General features: G+C 38.2%; 1 protein-coding gene across 1 annotated transcript in view; it reads right to left on the bottom strand.

Moving 5' to 3' along the window:
• The window catches only part of LOC126094905 (centrosomal protein of 135 kDa), a 402349-nt gene that overhangs the window by 8050 nt on the left and 379633 nt on the right, over positions 1-14666 (bottom strand). Inside the window, exons 21-22 of the mRNA XM_049909544.1 lie at positions 12149-12351; positions 9777-9908 (exon numbers count right to left, since the gene is read on the bottom strand). Coding sequence (XP_049765501.1) covers positions 9777-9908; positions 12149-12351 — 335 coding nt within the window. The remainder of the gene's footprint in view (positions 1-9776; positions 9909-12148; positions 12352-14666) is intronic.

Below are 14666 nucleotides of genomic sequence, written 5' to 3' on the forward strand. Positions count from 1 at the left end.
ACAGGTTACTATATATCACATGTCAGTGTCTGTTTTGATAAAAGGGGTATCGATATAACTTTCAGAGTTCATATTCAGTGTCCACTAAAAACCACAAAACTGTTGGCAAATGTTTTATTACAACAGCTGACATACGCATTAATTTTAAATACAACAAAACAAAATTTGGCAACTACTACATACGTGTTTCAGAAAGAACTTGTTGGTGCTAAGGTATAACATGTTTGTTGTTAGTACTTTGTAGCAAAGAACTTTAGATACTACTGGTTTCAGGGTCAGGACACAAGCAGTGAGTAGGCAGAAGAGCAGATCGTGCTGAACATGGTCGCGAAGGAATCTTGTAACGTAGGGAAGAAGCTGTTGCGCCCGGGCTGGCAGATCGCCGAGTCGGAGACAGAGCACGAGTGGCAGGGCAAGTCCTGCAGTAACAGCACAACAAACCTGCCCACAGCTTGTACTTACATAGAATACTGTATGACATGGTACAGACTACAGCTAAAACTATGTTGCAATCATAACAGGCTGCAAGATATAGTAGATTATTGTACAAAGGAAGCAGGATTACAAGTGACAAAAATTAAAAATTTGAAGCTCCAGGTACTACTTGTTTGGACTCGAATTTGGACCTGGTACAGTGAGAAAATAAATCATATCAAAATTCAAGTAATTTTAATAACAGAATTTCAGCCTTGATGATGTGAAACTATAAGAGTGTGGAAAAGTCAGGAGGATAACGACTGGGCTAGCTATGTAGAAATGTAAGCAACAGCACATGACACTTTATATGAAGTGAATTAAATGTACTTACATGAAATGATTTATTTGCAAACCATTCAGATACCCTAATCAGCAGTGTAATGAATATGTTGTGACAACTGCAAATTTCTGCCAGCAGGGCTTGGTTGCCGTCACCTTAATCACATTTTCATTGTAAATCATATTTCCACATACAATTACAAAATACTGCATACAGATGTTCTTCCATGGGGTATATGTGAATGACATCACTAGGAGAAATGATCTGGTAAACAGCTATCAGAGAACTCTGATAGCAATGAACAGTATCCACAGGTGGAAACATCGGTGACAATATCAGTCAGATTCAGATTTGGAGGTGTGGTCAGATAAGCTAATGCTTCAGGTGACTGCATGTGAAAAGCAGGAAATCTCTGCACAAGTCTTGGTCTCATGCAAATTATCACTTACCACAACATATTCATCGCAAGGCACTTTACTACGAAGTTTGCATTTCTTTGCTGCTGCAGGACCAAAGTATTGCACTTTTTTGTAGTGTTTATTGTATGATGAAAATGGATTCTGTACAATAACTGCTGCTGCTCTACACAACTGCCATGTCACTGAGAGGTCTGTGAAGATGTGCTACAGCTGAATCTTCATCCACATGAAATAGTAGCGACTTCTCTGGTGTACTACTGGTTAGTTAGTTTCATGTTCCATAGACCATTTGCATACTTAATCGTAATGATGCAGAATAAGTCATTTTACATTCAAATTACACATTCGTTTGTAGCTATGACTACATGCTGACCATTTACATTAAAATAAAAAAAAATACAAATGTGAGTTAGTAATTCCTACCTACCACCTTTCACAGATTACAAAAATAAAAGTTATACTACAGAATAGAAGGAGCTGTCAAGGAAAAACTGTTTTAGTTTGTCTTTAAATTTAGCTTTGCTGTCTGTCAGACATTTTATATCACTGTGCAAGAGATCAAATATTTTCGCTGCAGCACTGTTCATCCATTTTTGTGCTAAAAACAACATTATATGGAGTAATGTACGTCATCTTTTCTTCTGATATTGTTATTGTGTAATCACTTACAACAAACTTCATGGGGAAATAAATACAATGTGAACTAACTAATTCCTTGAAAAAATATCTACAAAATAATCATTGGTGAGAACCATGTATTATTTGCACTGCACAATTTTGGGCAATGCAGACTTTTTTCCCCCCAAAACTCTGTTACGCAGAACATTATTTCATACAACATTATTGAATGGAAATGTGAAAAAATGTCAACTTACTAGTCTCTCAGCAAGATTTGTAAAGATTTTAAGTGGAAATGTTGCAACAGCCATGTTGCAAAAATGCATGAACTGACCACAACTGTTCACAGCCAGCAAAAGATAGCTGCATCAGTGAAAAAATGTCAACTTACTAGTCTCTCAGCAAGATTTGTAAAGATTTTAAGTGGAAATGTTGTGACAGCCATGTTGCAAAAATGCGTGAACTGACCACAACTGTTCACAGCCAGCAAAAGATAGCTGCATCAAGTATCCATCAGTGTGCCTACTTACTAAAAGACATAATTTTGGAAACATGTGGTGGGCACGGGCATTGGTCAACAAAAAGCAACAGCAGTCCAAACTAAGCACTGTATAGTACAGACAAGTCTTTCCACAATCTATAACTGTAATCCACAGACTACTTGAGTAGAGCTTAATGCAGGCTCCCCATGGACGCATATGGAGGCTTGTTTGGTGCACTCTGTTTATTTTTGCTCTGACTTCATCACATCTGCAATATACATGGTAAAGTTCACTTCGTTCTGGACACGTGTCCAAAATTCTCCCATGGTCAGGTGATCAGTCAATGGGCTCATCACTGAGGAGTGTATATCCTCTAGGACAGTGTTCAAGTGGAACAGCAATGCATCACCTTGCTAAGATTGCCATTTAAGAGACATTGCAATCAGATTTCCTTTTTGTCACTTGTTCATTTACTCATTTGTGAAGAATAAATATATTTTTGGCAAACATGTACTTATCCATTTCCGTCACCACACTGTCCCTATAGACTACATCCTGAACACACTGCATAGGTGTGGCAGTAAGTCAGGCTCACTGTATGACTGGCATGTAAGTGGCAATACCCACATGTTTTCACTTCAGTGTCACTGAACTAAGTTGTTTTAGGAGTCCAATGATGTGTTTGTTCCAATTTAAATTCTCATCAATATGGACAACTAAAAAGTTTGAAGTTTCCACCCTATTTATTATTTCCCTACCATGTAAGTCTTTAGTATCCACAGATGTGTAGAACTGCATATATGTCGTGTCTTTGAAATTGAGAGCAGTATCTTTTGCGGAAAATCACTCAATAATACTTTTAAAAATATTACAGGATTTACCATTTCTTCTGTTATTGTATGCATGTATGTTGCACACTAACTCTTTCTCAGATAATCAGCACTGAGAGGATTGTTCTCTGCTGGATTAACAAACAAAATCCTGAGTTAATCAAATTAAAGTAATTATCTAATTCTATTTTATTGTTGCTTGACAATGGGAAGTCATTATATGGCAATAAGAGCTGTGCACCAACTGTACACACTGCATAATAAATTTGCTACTCTTTCTAGAGTCCTTTTTTTTTCATGACTCATGCATTTTCATCAATAAAACATGCTGTGCAAACATTCTCTTGAGAGAGTGCAGTGCAGAATGGTGAAATTCTATGAGTGTTTGTGGGGAATGTGAAGGAGCATTATTGTACACATTTTCAGTGGCTTCAATCTAAATCAGAGTCCAAATTAGCACATGGCTGCTATTTTGACTGTTATATTACTTCCTTTTGCATTTCAAACATTTGAAGTTTTATTGAAAAATTGACTACTTCTAATGTAACAATCCCACTAATGTTAATCAAATCTATAAATATCAACTGGTTTAATTCAATCTGCTAAACTGTATATGAGTACTATAAAAATTGTTAAAACTGTATAATTATACTAGTGTAGTATACAAATATATTAACACTGCATATCATATCAAATATTAAATGATCTGGTCGATCAAAATTTATCTTAACACACTGTAATGCACAAAGCAATACAGGCAACAAATAAAAGCAATAATTACATGTGTGTCAGTTAAGAGTTGTGTATAAGCAATATGATTCATGGCTGAAGCAATCACCTATTCCATTCCGTAAATATCACATAGAGAAGATGTTGAGTTGCAAACAGAAACATCAAAAAGACTGCTATACATTTGCGCTTTCAATCAAAGGGCCTTCTAAGGTTAAACTCACACGCTCATGATCACTGTCTCTGTCCACTAACACCAGACTGCATACAGCAACCTGATGGGAGAAGCCACCTGTGAGTGGTGGTATGTAATGAGGCTGGGGTGTGGTGGGGGTGGGGGAGGGGGAGGGGGAGGGATAGCCGAGTGAGAGTGGGAGAGAGTGTAGTGCTGCTTGTGGGAGTGTGCAGGGACATGGTAGGAACAAGGCAGGGCTGCTGGAGGCGGGGGGGGGGGGGGGGGGGGGGGAGGTTTGAGAGACCACATCCCCCTCCACATCCACATCAGGTGACGCCTGTAGGCTGAGGATGATACAGTGGTCGGTCAGTACCTTTGGACCTTCCTGGCCTGTTCGGACGGAGCTTAGTTTAGTTTAGAGGAGGGAGAAAATGACTAGTGTGTGCTATGTAGTGCTGGAGTGGGAGCACAGAAGAGGATGGGTGGGTAAGGACAAGAACTAATGATGGTTGTGGTCAGAGGGGTTATGGGAACATGGAATATATTGCAGGGAGAGTTTCCACCTGCACAGTTCATAAAAGCTGGTATTGGTAGGAAGGATCCAGATGGCACAGGTTAATAAGCAGTCACTGAAGTGAAGCACGCGATGTTGGACAGCATGTTCTGCAACTGGGTGGTCCAGCTGTCTCTTGGGCAAAGTTTGTCAGTGGCCGTTCATGCAGAGAGGCAGTTTTTTTGGTTGCCACACCAACATAGAAAGCAGCACAGTGGTTGCAGCCAAGTTTGTAGATCACATGACTGCTTTCACAGGTAGCCCTGCCCTTAATGCGGTAGGTGATGCCTATTGCTGAACTGTAGTAGGTGGTGGTGGTGGTGGTGGTGGGAGCAAGTGCAGGACATGTATTGCATCTAGATCTATTGCACATATATGGGCCATGAAGCAAGGGTTTGGAGACCAGGGATGGAAAAGGGATGGGCAGTGGAATACAACTGTGAGAGGGGTGGGAAGGATAGTGGGTAGGACATTCCTCATATCAGAGCACCACGAGAGATGGTCGAAATCCTGGCAAAGAATTCTTAGCTGCACGGACTGTGCAGCATTCTACATGGACATGACAACCAACACAGAATATCTCATCATGCCACCACTTACAAAACTGTAACAATCCCAACTGATTGTTGGATTATTAAAGTCTCCTCCACTGATGTCTGTATTATCAGTGAACTTATACACTACTATAGTAGCATTTTTCTTTGCTACTTCTGTACTTTTAACTCTTTCATGATAGATTTCATTTACTTTATGTTTAGGCCCAGTGTTGAATGTCTGTGTTTTGACCTAACACAGTTTTGCATGGACATGAATTCAAAAGTTTGCACTGCATTTTGGTTTTTAAAAAATACTGAAACAGTGTGTGTGTGTGTGTGTGTGTGGGGGGGGGGGGGGGGGGGGGGGAGAGAGAGAGAGAGAAGTAGAAAACATATCTTAACATCTTCTGCAGGAATGTTTTGACTCTTCATGTAGAACACAATGAAAAAAGAAACACAATTTGTCAGTGCAAGACACTATCATCACATTTTTGCACCTAAAAATCCAAAATTTCCAATACAAAATTATGAATGATAATTATGGACTTTATTTTATGCTGTCATTTCCTACAACTGTTGGTATTCTGGTTCACTATTGACATTTTAGCTCTCTGAGTCAGGAGTATATGTGGATTTTAAGTGTTCTAACAACAAAATATTACTTTTTAATAACTTAAATAGAAAAAGTAATTGTTCAGATTTATTTTTGTACTAGCTGTACCTGGCCAAACTTTGCTGTTTCTTAGTCCACTTAAAAGGAAAAGAAAGAAACAGAGAAAATACACATTTCTCATATGTATGGGAAACGGATATATATTGTAATCTTCTTCTCTCCAGTGTCTCTGTCCATCTTCTACTCCCCCATGTCTTCATCTCCTCATGCCCCCCCTCCCCCCCTCTATGTCCATCTTCTCCTTCCTGTTTTCTGTTTCCATTTCCTCCCACCCCTCTGTCCATCTCCTCTTCCCTCCTCTCTCTGACCCTGAACCTTGCCTATTGTTATTACACATTCAGATTCTGTAGTAAATAAACCAATGTTACATGTATTTGTATATAGACACACACACACACACACACACACACACACACACACGTCTAAACATTTATTACAGTAATGTGAAAAAATTGGAACTAAATTGGAAATGTTCATTTTGAGATTTATGGTGACAAAGTTTTCCCTATATGCATTAAAAAGAGATATATATACCTAAAAACAACATACCCAAATTAGGAATCTATGTTATGTCAAAATTTCAGAACAGTCGGTCAAGAAGTGGCATTCCAGTAGATATATAAAAACATCCGGGTATTCAAATGCAATGTTGTGTCAAAATTTGACAGCATGAAGAATGTTCAGAGATTTGCAATTTTGAAGAAATGAATATCTACATATGGAAAATGTAGATGTTCCTAATTGCAAATCTCCCAAAATTTCTGACTGAATGCTTTGAAATTTTGACATAATGTTTCACTGGAATATGTACATGTTTTTATATACATGATTTTTAATGTAATTTAATATATAATTTTTTTATAAATTTAATAATAAAGAAAGGCTGTTACAAAAAATCTCAAAAGTTATACATATTGTATACCATATATTAAAGAAATAGGTGCCTAAAAATGCACCCTAAAGCAATTGGTCAAGAACTTTTGGAGATATATGATTTTCAACAAATGAACACTAAAATTTTTATTTATGTAGACTGCTTGAAATCAGTCTCCATTTCCATTACAAACCTCTCACTTCAAGGAGCCTGGGAACAACACTGTCTGTACTACAAATATTACCATCTCTTCTAATAAGAAATTCTACTTCTTCCAGCTGACAGATGTGATCTGATCCTTAATCTTTTGAAAATACATGATAGAAACTTTTGTTGCTGCACTAAGAACTGTCACTGATACCTACAGATTATAGATGAAATAAATCACACATTCTGAAGGACAGACAACATTACATAGAGAGAGAGAGAGAGAGAGAGAGAGAGAGATTGCATACCCAACTGTTAAAAGCATTGCACATGAAGAGTTCTAGGTTTCAGTCTGACATACAGTTTGGATTTGACAAGCCTATACACTGCTGCACAGTAAAAGACTCATCCTGATTTTTAAAAACACTCTTCTAACCTTAAAAAGGCACTTACAAATCAAGCTTTTTCAAGGTAACATTGCTCTGGTGCTAGCTGTTATTCATGATTCACTAATGAAACTGCTGATAGAAGCTGTCAATAGCTTTGAGAGTCATCAGAGTGAGTCCTCCTTGCTTCCTTCAATAGTTTGTTAAGTCCAGTTGACATGCACCAATCTGTGCTTCTACATACCTCAGATAAATGATTTGCAAGGGACCATGTCACATGACAAAATGCACCAACCAATGTCACTACTGAGTTACACCTGACTGTGCCTGGAGCATACAAAAGATTTTTTGGGGGTTCTGTACCTCAACTGGCAAAATTTGAACCCTTATAGGATCACTTTGTTGTCGATCTGTCTGCCTGTCAGTCTGTGAAGACTTGTTTTTGTCAGGGACAGATAGGTTTCACAGTACAAGTAAAGAGAAAAATCCAAAGCTGTTAATTGGTAATTACATCCCTTGTTTTTTCTGTTTTTTGTCCGCCCATCTGTTTAGTTTGTCAAGAACCCTTTTTCTTATGAATGGGTAGAGGTATCAAGTTGAAATTAATGTCAAATATTAAGGTCTACAGTCCCCTGGTGGTGTAAAAAATTTAAGTTTGTTATTCAGTGCAATAAAAAGATAGGGCCACCTGTAAGGACCCCTTCTTCTCAAGAGCATCAAGCTGAAATTTATGTCGAATACTAAGGTCTATGGTCTCTTGGCAGTGTATATAGTTTAACCTTCTAAGGCAAAGTGATCAAAAGATAGGGCCATATATGTGACATATTTTGCTACTCACATATTCACTCTTCAAAACCGTCGGGCCTGCTGGTTCAGCGGTAAAGCATATGCCTGGAAACTGATAGGTCGGGGGATTGCACCTCAGTTGGACCATGGATTTTTCAACTTCGTCCTAGTCTAGCCTTCACCTCTCAACAATGTGAGGAGTCACCAGAAACAAGAAGTAGTTCAGATTCCACTTTAAACTGTATGTTCCCTTTCCCCAGTTGGATAACTGGGGTATGTCAGGGACACACAAGTCACAGAAATGACATCCAATAGAAAGACATGCAGCAGGCCATTGAGCCACAAGAAATAATAATAATAATAATCATCATCATCATCATCTACAAACATAATTGAGTTTGCACAGAAACCTCAGTCTGTGAGTCCTACTTGCACCTTGCACTTGTTCAGCTTCCCCCCCCCCCTCCCCCCCCACACACCCCTTCCAGGTAATGATAGCTGTATGATCCAAAGAAATGCTCCCATTCCCCCGCCACATGAGACTACTAAAATCCTAGTGAACAAGTGAGAAGCATTTGTAACAAACTGCGAGAGTTTGAAGCAATTCCACGACACAGTGGAGTTCATATAATTCTAGGTACCTGAAATTGATAGTAGTTAAATTCTGAGAGTCAATCTAACAGTATGTTGAAAGGATAGGCTTGAAAGGATAGGCTACTGAGAACAGGAAGCGGTGTATTTGTTGCAGTAGACAAGAAGCTCAGATTCATGGGGATAGTAGTAAAAGATGTATTTGTTAAAGATATTAACTGGTTTTACACAAACTGATTGCCTTTAAACATTTGAAAATGATGTCACACTCAGTTTTGTATTGTCAAAAATACCACACCTCCTATTACTGCAGTGCACTAACAAAAAATAACGAACAGAATAGACAGTTCTGACTTGTAGGGTATGCACATTGATGAAATCGTAAACTGAAAAACCATATAGTAGACATGCTGGAACTTTGAGGTTCAACTACTTCTGTCATGAGATACTTGCCAACTTTGGAACTCAAAAAAAGTGAGTTGATATATTTTCCGTGTTTCCATTCATTGACATCCTATGGGAGGATATACTGCAGTAACTCCTTGCTTAGGGAGGTACTGCAAGACAGAATGTGAATAGAATCAAGTATGGATTTCACACATATGCATCTTGCAGGCATCTCTTTAAGAAACTGGGGACATTAACTAAAACCTCACAAAACTTTTATTCACAGATGAAATTTACTGTCCACAGTTCATTGCAGCGTGAAAGTAGCAGATATATTTACAAATATATTATTAGAAAGAAAAATGATCTACACTTTCCTCTGATAAATTTAGCTTTAACACAGAAGAGAGTGGAATAACAAGTTATAAAACTCCTTGACAATCTGCCTTTTGAAATACAATGTCCCATGGATTAAGCTTGTAGGCCTTAGAGGATTTCTTTTTTGAAGAGAAATAAGTAATCAGTCACAATCTGTAAAAGGCCAGTATTCCTTTCCCGTTCATCTGCTCCCTCTCTCCCCTACCATCAGCCACACTTCTGCAAAGCACCCTACCACTCCCCACCTCCTTTCTCCCCTTGCCCACTCCTCACTACACAACTCCTCATCCCAGTCATGGATGTGAACGTGCCAGTTGATTGTATGTAAAGCACAATGATTCAATGCCTGACAGCATTATTATTTGACAGTTTCACTCAAGAAACAAGGGATAATTAGTTATGATATTTTTAAAAACTGAATATCAAGCAATACAGGAGTAACAAATATACCTCACCTTCTAGATTCGTCTAGCATGCGAGCCCGTTCAAAACGTTCATTTGTAATCTGCCTCTGTAGGTCTGCCACTTGCCTGCTGTACTCAGCTGCTTGGGTCTGGTAACGCCGAAGATCTGCTGCCCCTGCATCTCTTGTGAACAAAACAAATATACCAGCTACAATAAAAATTCCAAGAAATTGCTGATAAAACTATACATAAGTTATTGCAAGTAAAATATCACAACATGCCATCAGAAAATTGTGAGAAAAGTATACATAGACAAGGTGTGTATTCTGAGTTATGGATGGACTAAAGGTGCTTGGAGTGAACATTGTAACACAAAAACAGAGAACAAGTAGGTACATGTGGAAGCGCAAACATTTAGTAGTATTTCTTGATACCACAAGAGAATTTCAGACAGATACTGCAGAACAGTTTTCACTGATGCTTCACAGAACAAAGAAAGCATGGCAGGTATAATACATTTATATCACTTTGTAACACTGTAACAGCCATTTTACATGATGCATTAAAGGCCAGAAGAATTTTATGTACACAAAACATAATTAGGACCAGTATTAATATGATGAGAGACATAATTGATGGCCAGTACTTAACTTGAGAAGACAGAATGTATAGTACTGCTGATAGACACATTTAAAAATAAAATTGGGGTACTATCTTGGCTTTCAGAAATAACACTTACTTCCATGGGAGGATGAGAGGGATGAGTTTGGAAAGGTTTTCAAGAAAAGCTAGGTTACTTTCAAAAAATGGTTCAAATGGCTCTGAGCACTATGGGACTCAATTGCTGTGGTCATCAGTCCCCTAGAACTTAGAACTACTTAAACCTAACTAACCTAAGGACATCACATACACCCATGCCCGAGGCAGGATTCGAACCTGCGACCATAGCAGCAACGCGGCTCCAGACTGGAGCGCCTAGAACCGCATGGCCACCACGGCCGGCGGTTACTTTCACCCCAGGATAAAATAGGCCCACCTGTAGTTATGACCAGAACAGACAAATATGAACGAGATGGTGTCAGACAGAGTATGCCAGAGATAATACATTGATACACTGTGGCAACTTCAGCACACAGATAATGATAGAGTGAGACATACAGACGGATTAGGTGGAACAGAAACATGAGACTGTGATGGTAAGATTTTTCTTTGTCTGCTTGACAATGATAAAAGAATGAATGATGTCCTAGTCTAGTACAGGGTTGACTAGTGTCAAACAATGACTATTCAATTCATGTTGCAACTATGATACAAATGAGAAAATTCTTCTTATGGCAAATTATTAGAATAGGCTGCCATGTTGAGTAGGGCATTATCCAATGGTGAATGTGTTTCAGTTTGTACAGCAAATATTAATTTCAGAACTTCCTTTAAGATGTACTGACTGCAGCTTGCTTGTGAGATTTGCCAAGTGTTGTACTAGGTGACAAGTGCAAAGTACTTCACTGTTGTAGTCAGGAAAATCATTTGTTTGTAAATGTATGTTACCGAGTACAGTAATAAGTAAAATAATTAAAAACTCATTCTGCCAAAGAGAATCAAGAGAGCTTGTAATAGTAAGGCATCAAATTTTAAAGATAGTTATCTTGCCATGACATATTCTTGTTATATAGGAAAAACAATTATATGTTTGTCAACAATGACAGTGAAGTTCACAGCATTTCCCAGTTTCCTTTTCTAAGCATGTCATTTTATGTTTTGAATAATTTTATTGTTCCTTAGGACAGCTGTCACATCCACAAGTATTCTGAAAGTTTATAACACAACACTGGTCTCAATTGTTCTATCAGAATTTTGAATAGGATCACAATCTCTGAGCAGTCAAAGAATTTGCAGTGAGGTGGTCAGCATTCTGGGTTGAGAATCATGACAGCCATCTACGTCTTCTGTTGATGGACAGTACTTGCCCTGGTGCTGAATATGCACTGCACACTATACTTTTCTTTTATTGAGGAATTTTTTGAGCAAAATAATACAGTAGCGACAAAGCTGCTGCTAGGATCTCAGACAGACATGTACATTTATACAGCAAGCCATTTGACACTACACCACCAGCATACACAGTAACTGTCTGCTTAACTTCTTCCACTTCTACTTGGAAGTAACAATTGTCACTGCCAGTCAGTGGATAGGCTTTTTGCCACATACTATTGAATATAATGAACAGGAAGCCTATTTGCCATTCCTGTAGTCAGCCCCCCCCCCCGGGCAATCCAACCAAAACAAATGTTGCCTTATAATTACATAATATATAGTAGAATATTTATTAGAAGTCTATTTCATTTGTAGATACAAAACTATTATAACAATCACCCATGAAATTTTCAATCAAAATTACATTTACAATAAAACATCGAACTTACAGATCAGCTTGGAGATCTGATACTTTCTGCCTCAGGCGAGTCACCTCGCATTCAGCATCTTGGGATGATCGCCGAAACCTCAATGCCTCTTGACGACTACTGTCCAGGATTTCTTCCAAAGAGATGACAGTTGCTTGTTCCTTTGACAGTTGCACTTGTAAACATTCCACCTCTTTCCGCAACTGACACACTTCTCTCTCAAGCTGATGGATGAGAAAGATCATTAGAGCATCACCAAATGCTAATCAGTGCATTGTCAATAGGTAGCTATGATGTAATAGAACTGAAGATATAATTATTACTATACAACTATAACGTACATCAGTGCTGTTGGACAGGAAATGGACAAAATTTTACTACTGTGTCATGAGATGCCTTCTTAATCTAATTTTATTATCAACAGCTCTTTGAATAATTTAAATTCTGAAATAAAATTCCGACCATATGTCACTGATAATTTATTGTTAACACCTCTTTCAGTCCATTATTTGTAAATAAATAATTTAATCCTAACTTTCTTCTTGTCTCACTTCTTGCGAGTATCCTGATAATATGCTAAATTGCTCCTTCTACCCTCTTCCTCTTTGCCACATTACACCCTATTCTTCCGCTACATGTATGTTATCAAGATGACTGAATCCATCGGAAAATTCACCTTGATACAATCTCTTACAACTGTCTTGCTGAGCACAATACACAAGATTATATATAGCATCCATTTAGCTTGCTGCATCACCATTACAATTATAAAGTTGTCATTAGGTATGGATAGACATGGTCAATCTGTCTGTATTAACCCTTTGAGAGCTGTAGACATGTTGATACATTGTGCTGTCCAATTCCCTCGGGACATGCATGCTCACACTACCCAGTTGGCCTCTGAGTGCTATGCCTTTGTTTACACAGTTCACCCAAAAACTTCAGAGACTGCTTTTATTGCTGGGATATAAGCGATGTCATCACAGTTAACTATAGTGGCACCTTGAACTAACTATTATAAACAACAGATGTACTTTCAACCAATCAGTTGTGAGCAGGCTGTGTTTAAGTACCGGACACGTGACTGTAGTGTGTCAATGGTGTTATGTTACAAATCAGAATTGGGTAACGAACTGAACGTCTGTAAATTAAGTGGTCAAGACATTCTCCAGAATGTTTTGATGAACAGAAAAGTATGTACAAAGTATGTCCTGCTCTCCTTGACTACCAAACAACATATGGATTCCTGCCACCACTTGATCGAAATGAAAAGCACAGGCAATTCTTTTCTGGAACAAATCATTATGGGTGATGAGATTTTGTGATATCAAAACAAACTCATCCACAAAATGATAACATGCAGTAATTCTCATCAAAGGTAATGCTTTGAGGACATAACCAACATTCAAGCCAATGTGATGTGCAAGTTGAACAAAATCCCAAAGAAGAACTTTTCTAGCAGCTTCACATGGTTGCATGAACTTCCTGTACATTGTATTGCAGTGGGGAAAACATTGTAGAAAACCCATAGCATTAAAACTCCCATCATAGTGTTTCATTATTGTTTATTAATCCAGTCTCGAAACCTTCAGACTGATGAGGTACACTTGCTGCTGCACAGGTATGTGTATGCTGTGGATGTATTAATGTGCACAGCTATTTTTGTGTGCCAGTTTCCAATTGGCTGCTCAAGGTTAAAGTAGCTTATTTGAAATACCTGCATGGTATTTGGAATCTTGTGTTGGTGTTTCTGACTTCTCCTTACATTTTCGATTATTCAGTATTACCATCAGAACATCATTCTCCTCATTTTCCTGTTATGCAAAGGCAGATTTATCTCAGTAAATGAAAATGACATATCATAGTAACTCAACAAGGGAGAAATCATAGAGATGGTAGGAATGACAATGAGATTGACTTTTGATACTAACAATTGTAATGATTCTTCTATAAAATCTTGATTCAACAGTGGAACAGGGACATCAGCTGTTAAATATTGATGAAAGCTTTCTCTTTTTTTTTCATTCATATGCATTCATAATACAGGTACATTTGACTTGTCAGAGGGCCACCCTGCAATTTTTAGGTTACATTGCCTTCCAAGTAAATTTGGTACTTGTAGATGGGCAATGTATATTGCAAATTTGTACATCACAGTAAAGTTTGTGGATGTCAACTGATTGCTGGGTACTATCAAAATAAACAGATCGGTCCAATCTGCAGTATTTTCCTTTGGCAATTGCTGCTTCTACTGCAACTGTACTGACTACATGTCTGTCTTCCATACAAATTTTCTCTAACAAAAATACCTAGTGGAAAAATTAGAAGTCATTGAGATATGATAGAAAGTGCCTTGGTCAGACTGGATGCTGTTGGCAGTTAGTCTTGAAAGCAGCCTCTTACCAGAGGCATTCTGTTGCACCCCATGTGATGTGATTGGATGATGGATGACATGACAGTCACAGCCAAGTATGATATTCATTGTCTCCAGAAAGGCTTTCCCAGGTCTGAATGACGTATTATAAGGAATGCTTCATCC

The sequence above is a fragment of the Schistocerca cancellata genome, chromosome 8 (assembly GCF_023864275.1).
Source record: "Schistocerca cancellata isolate TAMUIC-IGC-003103 chromosome 8, iqSchCanc2.1, whole genome shotgun sequence".
NCBI classification, from domain to species: Eukaryota; Metazoa; Arthropoda; class Insecta; order Orthoptera; family Acrididae; genus Schistocerca; species Schistocerca cancellata.